Source organism: Chamaea fasciata, unplaced genomic scaffold (genome assembly GCF_029207755.1).
Source record: "Chamaea fasciata isolate MVZ Bird 193981 ecotype frontalis unplaced genomic scaffold, bChaFas1.0.hap1 SCAF_1, whole genome shotgun sequence".
Taxonomy (NCBI): Eukaryota; Metazoa; Chordata; class Aves; order Passeriformes; family Sylviidae; genus Chamaea; species Chamaea fasciata.
Genome location: NW_027094086.1, coordinates 55,179,500 through 55,198,226, shown reverse-complemented (window position 1 = coordinate 55,198,226; position 18,727 = coordinate 55,179,500). Strand labels below are relative to the sequence as shown.

The window sequence follows — 18,727 nt, the reverse complement described above, 5'->3', positions numbered from 1 at the left end:
AGGATACGATTAATGTTAAAAATGAGTAGTTTGCTAAAACAGATCCTTTCTAACAAATCATGATGCAAAATGATTTTCCTAGCAGAGACATGAAAGTGAGAGCTAAGACAGTGTTTATTATTTCATATTGCATGTTTTCTTCAACATTTACTACAAGCATCTGAGCAGTAATGATAAGAAAATAAAAAGTAAAAAAAAAAAAAAAAAACCAACAATGAATGCATCCTTTAGAGTGTAAAAACATGATGAAGCTGTGAAAGCAACATATAATGGAACAGATTCTTACACTAATCCATACCTGTAGATGCACTGAGTGTAACGTGTGATGTTTTGAAACAGTGGGCACAGTGGCCCATGGAAAATTCCTTTTTCTTTTTCATGTGGACCATGATTCCACAACATTATCTCTTAGCAGAATGGCACAGGTGGGAGAATTTTATTAGCCTACGTGAGCAAACATGAAAAAGCACCTCAGTGTCATGCCATGAGCTTTGTAATTGTTAATCCTTTCCAGATAAGTACACAATTTTATTTATAGCTGAGCAGAAACATTTACAGTAGACCCAGAATAATTAGTTCAGTACTGTGTCAGTTTGTTTTTCAAAACAGAAGCAGTCAACAGGAGAACCTGGGTCTTGAGGTAAAAGATTTACCTGGGACATGCAATGCTGACTACAGAAATTAAGACTTTAATCTTTTACCTGCTCTAAACTCTGATGAACAGTAAATATTATGAGACTGAGAAAAATTTTACTGCTTATAAAACTTCTGCCGATTTGAACAAAACCAGTTCTGTACTCCCAAAAGAAGTGGGTGGTTAGGTCTCTTACATCCTGTAATCCACAGCAGAACTCCTAATGAAGGATATTTTGTGGAAAACAAAACAAAGGAACTGAAGTGGAAACTGAAGTGGAGAGAGGTGATAAATATGTTTCTACTTCCCTCCGTCTCTCTAATGGAATTTGTAAGACTAACACTCAAAGGACTCAGAATTCTACACTCAAGAGTTCTCTAGCATCAAAATTAAGAGTACTGGTTGCTATTCAGATGGACAATTTATGCCTTAAGTTTAACTTGGTTGAAAGTCCGTAGAAGCTGAAAGGGCTGTACAAAGAAATTTTGATTTCCCTTCTGGACCTCTCCTTAATTCCAATTCAGTAAGAACCATTTAGAGTTGAGGAAATAAATTTCCAATCAAGTTTTATCAAGATTATCTAGCAGTCAACTACTCCATAATCTACAATTTTTATTTACAAGATAAACAGAGCATAGATGCCATGCTCACAACCTGGGCTGTCATGTGTATAAGGAATTTCTTCCTTTTGCAGTTTGCCAGGGTAGAAATCTTTGTTCAGATAGATTACTCACATCTGACTTAACAGGCCAAATATTTTCCTGTTGTTGCCATCTACACTTATCACAAGTCTTAACAGCGGAATTTTGTCTGTTGTGCAGATTCCAAACCTTCACCTACGTTTAGGCCTGAAATTAACATCTTCTTGTTTCCAATCTATGGTTTATCTTATCGAAACTTCTTTCTTTGATAGCACATTGAGATATTTCACCACATTCTTTAAGTCCTCCAGAGCCATCATAAACTTAAATCAGTTTTTCAAAAAGAATCAAGTGAATTAATCTCTGTTTTAAAGGAATATCTATTTTTAAATGAATTGCTGGATCTTTAAAGCTTCTGTTCTAATGTGATTTGAAATAAAAAATTTTAAAGCAATTAAATTTCAGCCACATCAACCAACATCTGACATAACCTTGCAAAAACAACCAATCTTTCACAATACTTTCTTCTCTTATCCTCATTTGTGACCATGAACATGAAAACAACAAGTTTTCAAGAACATCCGGTAAGACCTTTTTTAGTTTTTTTTGAGGTTGGTGGTAAAGTATTATAAAATGTGTCCTTCTTTGCAGTTTAGACTGGATACATAATTTTGTACCCTATTGCTGTTCATATTGAGCATATTCTGGGAACTACACTTCCTTATAAAAACACAATCTGTTGTAATCAAGGAAATGTTAGCAGTCAGTTTCTCCTCACTGATTTCTTGACCTGCATTTTTATACCTGTATTTGCATCACCTCAGTTATTTTGTTAGTTCTGAGGAAAGAAAAAAAAAATCCCTCAAGAATCTCTCTCCTTTGTACATCAGGACATCACTGAAAAGTTATTCCTCAAAAAACAAATCAAAAAATTTCAAGGGTCCTCATATTTCCACAGAGGGAAAATATGGATTTAAAATAAATTCAAATGTGAAGACAGAACAGCGTAAAGGATACAAAGCTTTTGGTGTGTAAGCCACATTTTGCATTCTGCTGTGATGATTTAATCAAACTTGGCTTGCTTGAAAAGAAAAAGAATGTGTGATGAAGTTCTAGATCTTTGACTGAAAAAAAGATTTAACCAGAACAGAGTTTTCACAGGCACAGATGGAAAGCAGCAGTAGTCACTTCCATTGACTTAGTGCTTCACTTTTAAGGCACTGCTTCTATCATTCAGGTGATCTGTGGTTCAAGTTCTTGTGTATAAATATCTATGAGGCATGAGATACCTGATAAATTAGAGCCCAAGTTCAAATTCAGCCCTCTCTTTTCTGAAAATTGTGAAAATTGGTGGACTTCCAGCACTTGGCTTTCCTCCTCATCAGCAAGGACTTTCACTAATAAATGCTGATAAATAAATATTTACTGAGAAATATAAGAAATATAGACTTTTTAAAGCAGAAATTTTGCTAATTATTCTAACTGTGTAGTTGTTTATTTACAGAGATGAAAAATATTCTTTTTGAATGCTGTTATTTTTTATCTTGCAATGACTGCCTGGTTTGACATATCTCTAAATGAAGGCTATTTTGTTTTCTTAAGAAAAAGCAGCCAAAAATTTCCATAATCAATCTGTTATAATATCCAGAATCAGCAATTCAACACGTGAACTTGTCAACTTACGACATTTTTGGAGCTACAGTGTACCAGCTGAATGATGTCAATGTGTTTGTGGACTCAAAGGGAATGAGTTTTGCATAGAAGGATTTCTTCAAATGTAGAATAATGTACTTTATTTGCTCGTGGTCCTTTGATCTGGAAAACCTTTTACATTTTCTCAAGATTTTATTGCCTGCTTGTATCAAATGGATGAAAACTTAAAACAGACTACTTGCAGAATATGTCTCAATAAACCTATTTGGGTATTTGGTGAATATTTGCTTATTATGCACTCAATACAGATTCACAGATCACATCTTCAACATCAATAGTTTAACATACCCATTATATTTTTTTTTATTGTTTTAAAGGACAAGGAAATTCTTTTACTCTTAAACAAAACTTATTGTTCTCTCATTTTCCAGGAAATTCAAAGCATCAGTGCTGTGGATCAAGATGACTCTGCAGAAGGTCACCATTTTTATTTCTCATTGGCTCAGGAGGATGCAAACAGCTCACATTTTACTGTCAAAGACAATCAAGGTAGTGTCAGTCATGCAGCTCTTTAAAACCTTCCTAATGGAAGATGTATGCTTCCCGCGGGTTCTTAATTTCTTAAAACTTTCCATTTAAGTAGAAATTTTCATTATAAGAATTGGACGTGTCCTGAGGTCCATTTCAAAACACTAATTCAATAATATCAAAGAGTTTATTGTTTTTCAAGTGAATAATATAAGCAGCAAAAGGCAGTTTTATTTCAAGGAAAGAAAAACAGCTGAGATGAAAAATGCACCTGTATTCCTTAAAAATTATTTTCTTAATGTTCAATATGTTAGTCAATTCCAACTTTCTTGTTAAAATTATTTGACTGAAAAATAAGATCATTAGAAAGAGAAGATTGATATAAATATAAGACTGTTATCTCATTAATTCAGCAAGACCAACAATATAAAAACAGATAACTAGGAATGCAATCAGATTTCATATTATATAATATTAAGCCAAACCATAATGAGATGAAAATATAGTTGCAATATCTCATAGAATTTCAAGGAGGTGACCATTTAGAGTCAGTCTGTTGAGTCTAAAAAGATAAGCTTCTTCAGACTAAGCTAAAGAACACATCGTTCTTATTGACCATGCTAATTATTTGAATGTTCTGGCTAAGGGAACAAATCAATGGAAATAAGTTTTGGAAAGTTCCAAATACGTTAAATGGCAAACTGCTTCTCAATTATCTTCAAAGTAAGTCAATGTATCAATAAGAATTTCAATTCTTCATTAACCATCTTCATTAACCTCTCACTCCCTTCCAGGAAGAGATAAGTCATTACATTAAGGTCAAATTGTGCGCAAGACCATGAGCCTCTCCCACCTTTCCTCTTTCTGCCCAAAACCCAAGCAGACCCTCACACACAGCAACCCATTCAGTTCCTTTTGATGGCTACTAATGGGGAAAACAAAACTTTTCGAAATATGATGCAATCAGATTTAAATCTGTCCCTTTTTACAATATTCAACAGAAATTGCTGATTGAATTGTGATAGCCCTAATGAAGAGAAAAATAGACTGTAGATCTGTAGGATTTTATCTCAGAGTTACTCTCTCAACTATGACAGAAACCCAGAACAACTTATATGTGAGGGAGTTAACTTCAGTAGACTGTTTGTATAGCTGTATTGTACAGATAATGGTAGAAACAAGGTTTTTTTTTTCCCTCTACTTTGACATATGCTCACATGCAGTCTTTTGCTCTGCCATGAGAAAAAAATTCTGACATAGATATATTTCTAGATTCTTCCTTCTTCTTTTCATTACACATGCATGTAGACAGGACTATTTTGTTTTGCAGCAAACTAAGTTACTTATTTGAATTGACTGATATGCAGCAGGACCTGAATTTAAGCTATTTACTGTATTTTTTACAGAACAGATTTCTAAACTCTAATAGTTGAATACAAAGCATAATGAATGCATCTAAGGCTTTTTGCAATTTTAGGTGGTAGAAGTCCATCTAGCTTGAGTTTTTGCGCCAGAAAATAAATAAAAGACTGTTTTAGTGGATTTACTTTCTTGCTTTCTCTTCTTTCCCTTGCCACCTGTTTTCACTATGTGCTGCTAGACACACTTTTTAACCTTTTTGATTGGCAAACTGTCTTTATTTTATCTGTGAACTTCTGGATTGGTAGCAGCTGGAAGCTGCTGCTTCTTAGCATTTTAAGAACCAAATAATTAATCTGAGCAGGTGTCTGGTACTGAAAAAGATGTCAATTTCTTTAGCTCTGAACATTTAAACCAGAGCTCTTTGGTCAAATTTTATTATTGCTCCCTGGAGTACATACATCAAAAATAAATGCAATTCATTCACAATTGACAAAATATGCACCAAATGTCAGTGCCGGCTTTACTTTTTTTACCTTTCTTAATATGTAGCTTTGCAGAATACCATTGCTTTTGAATAGGTCAGATTCCACTCAATATTATTGTTGTAGTTACAAAATATGTAATACTTTGTATTTACATAAGATACATTTTGTATATGATATTTTGCATATCATGATAATAATTTATCTTTTAGATAACACAGCTGGAATTTTCACAGGAAAAAATGGCTTCAGGAGGGAAGAGCAGTTTTTTTTCTACTTGCCAATCTTAATTCAGGATAATGGAACCCCACCACTGACGAGCACAAATACTCTGACTGTCACTGTCTGCGACTGCGACACTGAAGTTAACATCTTCTACTGTCGATATGGAGCTTTCATGTATTCCTTGGGTCTCAGCACAGAGGCTTTAGTTGCTGTTTTAGCTTGCATATTAATATTCCTAGGTAAGTACAAGTAAGAAAAATGGCTTTGTTCCTTTTACAGTGGGGTTGGTTGAGTAACAAAGATGGATCCTTGACTCGAAGACTGGAAATACTGGGCCACTGGGAAACATTGAAATAAGGCAAAATTTTCATTTCTTTCCTGTTTTCTTAACTATAATTTCTCCCTTCCTCTCCCCAGCTTTCAGTAAAATTTGAATTCTTACACAATTTCCTAAAAGTTGGGCGTAGTTGAGTCATGGTCCTCTTAACTCTCACGGCATTGCAATAATAAAGATTTCAGGGCCCAAAGTCGGTATTGAAAACAGGTAAAGCTGAAGACAGCATTACACAAGAAAACTGGCTAGTGTAGGAATATATTAAAAGAGGTAGAACCCTACTCATTCTGGCTTAGGAATGGCAAATGTAGAACTGAGATCAATTACAAATAATAAAAGGAAAAGGGAATCTGACATCAGTCAGAAAGCTCCAGACACAGGGACTTTCTCTGCCAATTAAGGTTACATCTCTAGACAGCATTTTGTCCAAATGTTAGACATCTCTTTTTTCCTCACGGGAGATGTCAATTCAACCTCCAACACATTTGGGAATTTATGAATCTGAAAACTGGGATTGAGAGTGGTTCAAATGCAAAGGAGTTTTTATAATACCTTTATAAAGAGTCATGCACAACTGGCAAACAGCCCTCAAAATCAAACCAACTCAAGGCTGGCCATTCCAGACACCAGTCATTTCTTGACTCCATAGCAAAGCCCAAGGATGCGCTAGTTCCCCTACATCCATGTCCCGGTTTCCAAACAAGGACACGGGAACATACAATGATTTTGTTTTTTACTAGGCTTGCCTGCACTTCCAGAGTTATCTTTTTAAATCTGAGCTTAAATATCTGTCTTACATCTTTTAGTCAGTTTTTAGTTTACAGGTCAGTGTGCATTTCAAGTTTTGTTTGATGGTTGCAGGGTATCTGAATATGTTCACTTGCTGTTATTGACCTCAGGGACTAAGGATCAGGTAAACTGTATCACTGTGTTATCCAGGCCATCAGAGGAATTATTCAGCAATGATTTTTTGGGTTCTTGCAGAAAGGTTCTCTCTTCAGGTTGAATAAACTCATGGCATCTAGTGGGCCTATTCATATCACAAAAGTCAAAGCAGGGATACAGATAAATATATTAGTCCAAAAGAAGAAAAAAACTAATCTACTACACTGTTTACAAACATAAATACTAAAAATTCCTTAATTTTTAAATGTATTTTTGTAACTATTTTAAATTAAATAATAAAATGTTATATATATTGTAAGTTTGCCATTTATCTCTGAAAACTAGTTTTCAAGTAGAAAGTATACCATCAGCAGAGTTCACCAGGCAAAGTGTTTGGAAAGCTAAAACCACCTGTTTCGTGCATACATGGTAGAAAATCTTGTTTTCAGTACTTTCAAGTCTTCTGTTGGTATCTCCCAAGCAAATAGAATAGTTTATTGTAAATAAATAGAAAAAAGAACAACTTCATGTTCCTCATATTCTTAAGTCAAGTAAAATGCCGTAATTCTTGGTAGTTGTATTATATCCTAAGTAAAAAAAAAAAAAAAAAAAAAAAAAAAAAAAACATAAGTAGAACTGCAGCAAGATATAGTTTAAACTGAAAGAATTAATCTCTCTGGAAGTCAAAGAGTAATTCAAAGGGATGATCAGTTAAAATGAAATTATGTGGGATTAAAAAACAATGCTTTAAAAGAAAAATTAAGAAACTTTTCACGTATGAAAGAAATAAGATGATCTGATTCATAGGCCTTAAGAGTAAAATGACACAGAACTTAGTGAGTCTTCAAATTTGCAAACCAGCACAAGAGAAATAGTTGAACCATTCTGCATAGTCTATAGAACTGAATGATTCAACGAGTTGAGGAGGAAATCTTGCTCATTGTCTCATTTTTCTTTTGATCTTGATGGGGCTTTTATCAGAGAGACTGATAGAGATTAAGAATTTAAATTCTGAATGTAAAATGGATATATTATGTGATAAAAAAGCACTTTCAAAAAGCATAACCTGTGTTTCCATCAGTTTCAAATTTGCATCTACCAAAAGAACTGGTCCATTTAATTCGCCTTTTTTACAATTCCCTTTGTAGCCATTTTCCCAACACACCCATTGCTCACTTCAAAACCATAAAATCCATAAAAATTACAGCTCTATAAATTTGTTAAGATAGCTTCACTTTGCAACAGCATTGATACTTATATAAGAAGTGATTTTTTAATCTTTCCAAGCACATTCAAAGGCTCTAGTTCTGTTTAATTTCTCTCTTGTCCCTTCTCTTTTCTTTTTGTTTTGTCAGTGTTCTTCTTGGCAATTGTAACAATAAGGCAGCAGCAAAAGAAGAAGCCTCCCTTTTCAGAGAAGATGGAAGAATTCAGAGAGAACATTGTCAGTTATGACGATGAAGGAGGGGGTGAGCAGGACACAGAAGCCTTTGATATTTCAGCGCTGAGGACTCGCTCTGTCATGCGGACCCACAGACCTCGGAAGAAGGCAGCCTCCGAAATCCAGAGCCTCTACAGACAGTCCCTGCAGGTCGGCCCAGACAGCGCGATCTTCAGGCAATTCATTTCAGAAAAGCTCGAAGAAGCAAATGCAGATCCCAGCGTTCCTCCCTACGACTCACTTCAGACCTATGCGTTTGAGGGGACTGGTTCCTTGGCAGGATCCCTGAGTTCCTTGGGTTCAAACACTTCAGACATGGATCAAAGCTATGATTACCTTGCAGACTGGGGACCTCACTTTAATCAGCTTGCAGGCATGTACTCTTCCCATAGAACTGTGGGGGATTAGGCACTCTTTGAATTGCTCTTTTGTTATCCTAAGTCTCAGCAACCAAAAGCAGTTGTGGATTTTTAAAAAGGAGATCATCCCTCATTAAAACATGGGAAATAAGAGGTTTTAATATGGTAAGTTTTGGATGTAGAAATCTCTTGAAAGAATAGAACACACCAGAGGTGTTACCACATGAAAGGATGGAGGTTATAGTTTAAAAACCTTGTGGTAATCTAAGTGCTTAAATGCAAACTTTGCTGCTTTGGATATCTAGATTCTCTTCTGGATACTGAAAATCTGGATCTTGCTTGTGCAAAAGGAGGAGTAGAAGCCATAAATGGATGTTTTAAACATTCTGTCATGCATAAGCTTTAAACAGTTTCCAAAGCTGACAGACTTTTGCTGTTACAGTTGAATACATACATTAACCAAAGTTAAACACGCATATTTGTATAATGCTTCATTATATAAATATAATTGTTCGAAAAAATAGACCCTAGATATTCAAATGCCATTGTCAGAAGTGCTCATAAAATCATCTATTTATTGTTCTTAGAATGATAAAAGTAAAACAAATGTCTTTTCCTATCAGTATAAAAATGAAAACCCATTATGACATCAGCAAGTATTTGCTACCATTTTAGATTTTGATGGAGCTATTGGAAAATGTGTAAACCAACACTTAATTTGGCAAATAAGATAGGAAAAAAGAATCAATACTTTACTTAAATACTGCAATCGACCACATTATATATTACTGCACTTAGAACAAAATGCTGTCCAAATACAGACATTTTTCCTTTTATTAAGAGTTAAAAGGATGACTGATTTACCAGCACAGATTTATTTTTTTATTATGGAATATAAAATTAGCTGCAGTAGCCAGTTTTATTATAACAATATTAAGAATCTTTAAAATGCTAAACTGATGGTTATAAAACTTTATGTATGACATTAGATAATAAGATAATAAAATGTTTTAAATGTTAATCCGCTTTGAAAATGATCCTGAAACATTCTGCAAGACTCAAGTAAGATTTCAAAATTACTTTTACACTGTATTTTTTTCCAACCATTCCATAACAAATATAAAGCTATCTCAGAAAATTTCTTTACTTATACCACTACCCAACAGCAATTTTGGAACTGAGGTCATCAAATGTTTTTAAAATAGTCTATCTGGAAAAAACAACCTGCCTGTATTTTATTCACCTCTCTTTCACTGAGTACTTAATTTACAGAAATTATATCCTGCAATCAACTGATTCAATCACCTAAAGGCTGGCACCATGATAAACCAAATTATGCAACATATTTCTTTCTGTTTTTCCTTTTTTATTTTTTCTTCCTTTTGTAAGTAATATTTCAAGTTAGTGCAACTGAATTACAGAGTCAGGAAAGCTTATGCAAGGAAGAAACAAATAAATAAACCCGCCCCAACAAACAAATTCTGCAATGTTTATTGTAGTTGCTCCTCACTGAAGAAAACCAGGGTATGTAGGCTTAGTGGAAAAGTGCCAGTGCAGAATTTAAATTCTTGATACCTAAAAATAAAACATGGAAGTGTTTGAAAATCAGGAGAGACTTCCAGTGTGAGGTCTGGTAAGGACAGAAATATTATTTGTTATATTCATAGCTGGAAAATTATGGGTGGTGGGGTAACGGGGCAGGGTGGCCCTCTGACCAGGGGCAGATGAGGCAGCACCTGCTTCATAAGAAAAAAAACAAAGATTCTTGCCAGTCTTATGGTAGGATGCTAGTGTGAATGAGCAGCTACACATGAGCTTTGAAAGATGCACAAGTAAAAAGATTGTGTTAATGACTCTAACTATTTACTCCAATGGCTTTCAAACAGATGTGATAAAATAACTTTTATTTGAGAAAACATTTTACATATTAATAATTTGCTCCATGGAGAGGACTAGAGAAAGACAGCACAACTACACAACACTGGTTGTTGACAATAGTGAAAACTGCGTGTTTAGGATTAGGTCTGTAGATTTATGCGGGTTATACCCTAAACAAATTCTAATTCCACAGATGGTCCCAGTGGCTTTAAGAGAATTCTTTGTGCTTTCAGGTTGTATTTAGACAAAAAGGATAACAGTGTCTGATCCTTTCTCAATCCAGAGATTTTGTCCATTTATGTGGGAAAATAGCCTTGAACACCAAATCACTGTGTTTATATTTTCTCTTTTTACTGTGAGGTATTTTAACAATAAACATTTTTTTTTGTAAGTAGTGCATACCACTAACACAGTTTTTGTAACCCATGTAGGCCATTGTCAGTAATTTCTATGTGAAAAAGAATAATGGCCTGCAATGGATCTTAAATGATATTTAGCTGAAAAAAAGGGGCATTAGATCATGTTTACATAACAGAGAAAGGGCATGTTTTGCTCTGAAACAAGAAGTTATTCCTAGCTGTTACTGGACCACACCGTATTAGGTTCCTGGCATTCTATCTAAGCCAGCCTTGTCAATTTATTTCCACATGTGAGTAAAAAACACTGAACTTATCTAGTAACTTCAAACTTCCTTTAGGTTTGCTGAAAAGTGTGTAGAAAAAGGTTTGTTAGAATTGTCTTCTTATTTGAAGGAAGCAAACATTCTAAGAAAAAAAAATTATCATTTAAGAGATCACAGTCATAAGTAACATGAAATTAATAAAGGATAAGTTATACGGTGGAGTTTCTGCTGATGAAATCTATTAAATTGTGTCATGGTTTTCCCAATAGAATCTTCTATTATTTTTATCTTTCAAAATTTGATTACTAGCTAGAATTCACTATGTTATTGGCTGAACTGAAGAATGCAAATATGGTGATAGATGATAAATAAATATTCAGCTGTTCATGGCCTGCCCAAGGGAATATAAGGAAGACTTATTTCATGGTGAAAGGAAGTATGATCACACACACTGCTTTTCTGTATGAATGCTTTGAAGAGATACTCCTACAGATGTCTTTTTCTGTAACCTGGTAAAGAGAGAATTTAAGAATTGGTGAAATACCAGACAAAAGATTGGCTTTCTGTTTCAGTCTCACACATATGGATTCAGAGTGTTGTAGGTTTTTTTCTACTATACAAAAGCCAAGGAAATTATGACTCTGCATATACAATAAATGCTTAGCATTCAGATGTCTAAAGTTAAAAAAAATTTACAAATAACATGATAGCATATTGCAGCTTCAGACTCATTGTTGTCACTGGAAAAATATGTTTTGTTTATCAATTAAGCCAAAATAAAAAGTTTCAGTTTGGTTTTGACTTCATACATCCCAATGCAGGTTTTTTATTAGCATAACACTGAAAAGAAATTTTGCACATTACTGAAGATGGTTTTAGTCTTCAATTCACGTAATCTGCCTACCGCATTTTTTCTCACAGGTATTGTCATTACACTCCTAGCTTTGCTTTCAAAATCTGCATTGGAAATATGGCTGTTTTTACACTCATTCTTAATTATAAGGGGTCACCCAGTCAGATGAGGGTAAAATTTGTTTGAAAAGACAGTGCGCATTTTATTCTTGAAAGCCAGATCTAATATATGCTCTGGAAGGAGCAGAAGTTGAAGGCGCTTATGTGATTTTACATTCTGGAAAATAAGACATTTCACCCTTGATCCAAATTATGAACAAATAGAATAGAATTTATATGAAAAAAAAAACAGTAGCTATTAGTTAAGTCTGTAATATTTTTTTACCAGAAAACTGGTAAAGCTATGTCTTACAAAGAAAAATAGAGAGAATTAATGTTTATTAAAAAAAATGCTGACACATTTGAAAATAATAATTTGGTTGTTTTCATATTTGTTTAGGAAAAGGGAAATTCTTCTCTACATGATTTCATATCAGCCTTGTGCCTCATATATGGAGTTCAAGGAACGGTAACATTTAACTCGAATATACACAGAAAGATAAAACATGCATACAGAGAGATTGCTTACATCAGTAAACACTTACCCACAGCAAACAGAAAATAACATGGGTCATAAATATGTGGAGGACTCAACAAGATGTGTGCCAGCAAAGGTAGTTGGGTATATGGCATTAAGAGCAAAATGTAATAAATATAATTAGAAAACATCATTGCTTAAAAAAACCTCTCAAAGAGCAGAAACTGGAACAGGATATCCAAGGCTCTTAATTTCCTAAACATTTTAATTATTATTTAGATAATAATTTCATAATATTAAAGTTTACAATTTAAGTAACACTCCACGTATGGGGGTTAAAATTGATTTGGTTTGTAGAGAGACAATAAAGTCTGCATACATATATCTGACCAAAAGGATACTACAGAAGTCATTAGATAAAAGCTTAAAAGAATACAAACTTACCTGAAGGAACATGTATGTATGTATGTATGTAAGTATCTATCTATCTATCTATTCTGTCTCTCATTAGAAATTCATCTGAAAAGTCTTTAAAATGGGCATCTTTGACAAATTTTTTAGTTGCTTGGGAGACGGAAAAGGAATTTTTAATATACTGATTCAGTAAATTGGACTTAAAAATGTAAAAAATATCATTCGTTATAAATAGTGAAGTCACTTGAGAGATAAGCAAAAATTGGATGACCCTGAAGAAAGAAAAATGGAAAATGGTTAAAATGTAGTGAAAAAAATAAAGATCATCCATTCTAGAAATAGTGCTCAAAAAAAAAAAAAAATCTGCTATTTTACTGGGCACCCATCCAGTAGGCAATTAAATGGGACAAGGATAGTTTAGCTGCTAAAATAACTATGAAATGACAACAATATTCATTTCAGAAAAGGCAAAAAAAATCAAATATTAACAAAACCTGTACAATAAAATCTATAATATAAAATGTTGACTATGAACCTAAATTGATAGTAGACTGCCCAACTGTTTAATTACTCAACAGCTGTTAATTACTGTTTTTCAGACTCTGACCAGCCACACTGGAATTGTTTCTGAAATTCCCACATTCATTTAAAAGGTATCCCAAAAGTAGTTCCAATATTATTATTAAAGTATTTTGGTAGGACAAAAAAATCTAGTTTATAATTTATTACTTATTGCATATATACAAACACTTTGGCAAACCAAGATAAGTTGTCCAACAGACGTAAATGAAGTGATAAAGGAACTTATCTTTAAATATCTCCTTCTAGACTTCCAACCATCTAATTCAATATGCCCACAATTCATTGGTGTCTGTTGAACCTCATTTCGTTGGTTGCAAATGAAAATTTACTTATATCACTTATGAATTCAAAGTATTCATAATTTGTTTCTCAATTAAGCCAAAATAAAATGTTTCAGTTTGGTTTTCACTTTATACATCCCAAAGGAGGTTTTTTATTAGCGCAACACTGAGAAGAAATATAATTTATTAGCATAACACAGAGAAGAAATAAAAAAAAATATTATTTTATAAGAATTCTCAAAGATTAGTGTCTAAAGTAAACACATCTTCAAGATTCTTTCTGTAGTCACAAAAGTCTTAATTTGCTTTTCCACCACTGAATGCAAAAACATCCTAGACAGCTTCTACAAGCTCTTGCATCCCCTGTGGTACATCTCACTCAAACTCAGCCACCTAAAAACTTGAGTAAGCTATTCAATTTTCTTCCCATTCTGCATTTCCACTAACTCAGACATCATATAAATTCAAGGCAGGCTGGACTCTCCAGGACTTCAAAATGAGAGAGGCATCTTCGCTTATGGGAAAGGCTTAGATGTGGTAGACCTTCCATAGCAAAAAACTCCTCCTAATACCTCTCCTTCATCTCACTGTGTACAGTAATTCACTGATAATCACTCCCAAAGCTCTATCTACTTCCCTCAATCGGATAGGTGTATAAGGACTCATCTTAGTCTTTTTACCTTCATGGACATTTGGAATTTTTAAAAAAAAAAAAATCGATATTTTCTCTTTGGGGGTAGCTCCTGTCAGTCTTGAATGGTTATTATTGCTTTATATTTTCCAACTGACAGTTAAAGGTTTCCAAATCAACTCCCTGTGGATATAGCTATTTTGATACCACAAATTTCAGGAAATTCAGAGAAAGGTGTATGAAATCAAGGCCAAAAGATGTCAAATGATTCCTGTAGTTTGCTAGCTCCTGAGCTGGAAACAACTTGTAGATCCTGAAATATCATCCATCAATTTTCTTTGTCCTAGTGGCCATGCAGAGTCAAGGTGGTGAGAACCTTGTTTGAGTGTAAATCACCCTCCCTTTTATATACTTTTGTTAATAATAATGTTGTCATTGTTCATTTCTCATCCCATTAATGTTTGTTTTCAGTAGGTTTTTCTCTCAACCCATCATCTCTGTCTTTATCCCTCTCTCACCTGAGGCGGGCACAGGGAAGGGAAGCATCTTATTTGGAATTTAATTCCCAGCTGATTTTAAACCACTACATTTCAAATAAAAGAACTCTATAGCCACCTGAGTTGGTCAGTTTAGGTTTTGTAGGCCATGGGGAAAAAAAAATTTGTCATGTGACCAAAATATTTGCTTGAGGGCATTTTATATGTTTGCTAGCATTCTTTACATGTAAATCTTCCTTTGCTGGTCTATATGCCTGATTGTATTTTATATGCTTTGTTCTACATAGATTGAATATTTATTTATTCTAAAGTTCATTTTAACACAGGTTGCAGTATTGCATCCCTTCAGTGACCAGAAGCTAAGCACTAGTAAGCTGTTTGCACCTTGCAGCATCCTGTTCTAATGGCAGCATTCTGGGACAATATTTCAAGGCCTCTTCACATTTTATGATATTATATTCTGGATTTTAAGATCATACGTTCATTCTACAGCAAACTCTTTCAAGCAAATACAAAAATACAAATACGGATATACAGTTACACCATATGCTTACAAAAAGCTAAATAAAGCTGGAACAAATCAGATAATAGTTACCTTACAGTTACATAATTCTTCATGTTTAAGCAAGCCATAACATATCTTCTCTCAGGCCAAGATAAATCCAGAGAATAGCTGTTTTGTGTTATCTTAATACCAAGCCACTCACAAACAGTAACATCTCCATAATTTCTACCTACACATCTACAATCACTGGAATGTCTTCAAAGGGAAAACACATCCAGAAAATAAGAATTAATCTCCTAAAATTTCAAGTAGTTCTGGAAGAGAAATTGCCCTGAAAAGATGTGAGGATATCCCTTACCTTTCTGTTGGTCTGTATTACCAGTGAAAAAGTAGACAATATTAGAATAATGTGATTTTTATGTATTTGTCAGAAATGTATTTTCATCCTTGCTATTTCTTCAGAGTATATTTGTAATATGAAACTCCTAATTGTTCACCACATTTTTTCATTCATACATCCCTGTCCAGCAGAAAATTTGTTGGTCTTCTGCTGTCTAACTGCTCCTGTGTGATAGATGGTTTGGAGTCATCAAAAAACCCAACCAACCCACAAACTAAAAGTAGTCTTCCAGATTTATTGGAACAGGATTGAAATATTTATTTTCCATTAGTATTGGAGAGTGGTAGAGACAATGAGAACCTGATGAATAGAGAAGTAAAGAAGTCCTCTAAAAAAATCCACAAATTGATTGATTCTGTAAAAACCTGCAAAATTTTGGAACAGCAAAAATTCAAAGAGTACACTTGGCTGATGTTTTCTCATTTGCTTTTTTTCTCCTGTCCAAAAAAAGAGCTTTGCAATGCAAGTCATTGTAGGGACAGCCAAATGCACCAAATAACTGTTGCAGCAGAGCTGTCTGGAGTCCTCATCACTTAGGAATAAAGCAGATGTTTTCAGGCTATTAGTATAATTGGTATATTGGGTTGATACTAAATATACTATAAAAATATAAATATATCAATATAAGTATAAATGGAAACAAATAATTTCTGGGCACTGAAAACTAAATCCAGTTTGTACCATCTTTCTAATTTTCCTTTGTATTATCCAGGACATAAATTAACTGTTCCTGACGTTCCTTGCAAAATGCACACTGCCTTTGTATATTGGTTTCCACTAAAGATCATGCAGAACAATTTTAGCTTTCCAAGTCTCTCCTCCTTATTGATTTACTGGCTTGTAGGATTCTGACAAGTGTGCACTTTTTACTCTGAGCATTTTCTTGATGTTTCTTTAATGCACACCTTTAAAAGAAAAAGGAAAAAAAAAAAAAAGAAAAAAAACCCAAAAGAGCAGGAGGAAAACAAACCTCAGCAGGTAGGTAGAAGCGTCATTGTGGAATGCAGTTTGAAAGACAGTCAGAAATGGAACCTACTGGGAGTTCTACAACTTAAGCTTTAATAAAAGAAGAATTTCATTTTTTTTTATCTTTGTAGGATGCAAAATACCCTTAGAGACACCTAACAACTTTCCTGCTGTTGCAGAGACCTGGGACATTAGAAATGCTTTCCATTATGTTGTTCTCTTAGACTGACATGTTACTGATATTTCACTGTAGATTCTAAGTTCATGACAGTGTGGTGGGAAACATTTTTTTTAATCCTTACTAGGGAGTTGAAAATGCGAAATTTTTTTAAAGATGTAATCAGGATCGTTAAACACAAATTATCTGATCTCATATTCCTTTGATTTTTATTACTATTACCTTTTCATGTATTAAATAATAATTTGACTGCTGAAATCTGGCAGTTTAACAGTCTAAGAATGGTGATTCTTTTCTACAGGAAATGTTTCAGGAAAAGATAATGAAGACTTTATGCCAATATGCACAAAAAAAAACAAACAAAAAACACTCCAAAACAACAACCAAACAAACAGAAGTGTGATTGGTTCTTGTAGGGGACCTCAACCACCCCAAAATCTGTTTGTCTTTTTTTCATTAATAAGGCGGTGCAAACAGTATTATGCATATGTAGGTAGAGAAAATACATAAACTGTTTTCTTTTATAGGTAACATCATCCTAATCCCAACAATTCTTACATACTCTCTTTGATCACAGGCAATTTTTCATACTTTTTTTGTTGTTGTTGTTTGTTTTGGTTTGGTTTATTTTTGGTTTTTGTTTCTGACTTCCTGTGAATTTAATATTCCTTGCCATTTTTCAGAAATTGGCATACCCCCAAAAAAGTTAGATTCAGTCTAGGCATACCCAAAGCACTTCTTGTATTCCTACCCATTTACTACTATTTCTCATAGCTGTTGAAGAGAAGCCCTGCAACCTGTACCATAGAGAAGAATGTGGGAGGACAAAAAAGAAAACAAAGGTCATGCATGTCAAAACCAAAATAACAAAATTAAGTCATATCTCATATTGAATAACAAAGCATAAAAACAAAGAAACCAGAAAAAAAAACCTCAGAACTTGAAAAGTCATTAAAATATAAGCTTTAGAGATGAATCTGAGGCAGAAATGTCAATTTTCTTTCCTATGTGATTTTCATAAAATGCCACTATACCTTGAACTATCATTTGAATTTTCAAAAGCACATATGTGGCAACAGTGTAAAGAGTGCAAAACATAATTTTCTGACAGAACCACTATTTCCTTCAATGCTATTTACACTTTGAGCTTTTTTAGGCTAATCTTTGAGCACATTCCAGGCAGCAGTCCAGCTCAATCTGACATTATAGCTTTCAAAAACTTCCTTCTTCTCATCTTGGATGCCTTTTTTGATTATGCATTCTTCCTCATCAAAACAGCTAATTAAGAAAACCCAATTATCCAATTTACAACACGTTTTAAATTCCTACCACCTGAAACTGATATCCTGAATCTCTAGGGCATATTTAACCCCATCTTATATAAAATAAGTAGAAAATAAACAAGTGCCTACTGATTTTCTTGGAAGGTATTTTTCTTCTTACTGAGAAAGGATTCTTGGCTGGAACAATCAATCACCCATACACTGAGAAAACATATTCAAAAAGTCCATAAAATAGTGTCATTTTGGGAATATTTTTAGTGGGTGTTTTTTTAAGTGCGGAGCCATTTACTGGGGGTTATGTTTCATGCAGATTTGCTTAGATTAAGTGATGGGAAAAACATCACTAAAGAGTTGCACTGCTGGAAATTCTGTCTGTAAAAGCACATTGGCTCATTAAGGCTATACTCATACACTTAAACAATGTGCAGTTTTATACAATATAATACTATTGAAAGAATTCTGAAAATGTTTGCCTAACAGTTTTATATAAATGTTATTCTGAACTTCTGGACTAGCC

The 18,727-nt window shown here is 33.9% G+C and overlaps 1 protein-coding gene across 6 annotated transcripts in view; it reads left to right on the top strand.

Moving 5' to 3' along the window:
- LOC136289883 (cadherin-19-like) overlaps positions 1-18,442 on the top strand; it is a 126,164-nt gene extending 107,722 nt beyond the window's left edge. For 5 of the 6 annotated variants that reach the window (XM_066184121.1, XM_066184139.1, XM_066184147.1 and 2 more), the window contains 3 exons: positions 3,360-3,477; positions 5,513-5,764; positions 8,100-18,442. In XM_066184121.1, coding sequence (XP_066040218.1) covers positions 3,360-3,477; positions 5,513-5,764; positions 8,100-8,593 — 864 coding nt within the window. In that variant the 3' untranslated portion in view covers positions 8,594-18,442. The remainder of the gene's footprint in view (positions 1-3,359; positions 3,478-5,512; positions 5,765-8,099) is intronic. The other variant, XM_066184156.1, reaches the window with a different exon arrangement.
- Positions 18,443-18,727: the final 285 nt, after the last annotated feature.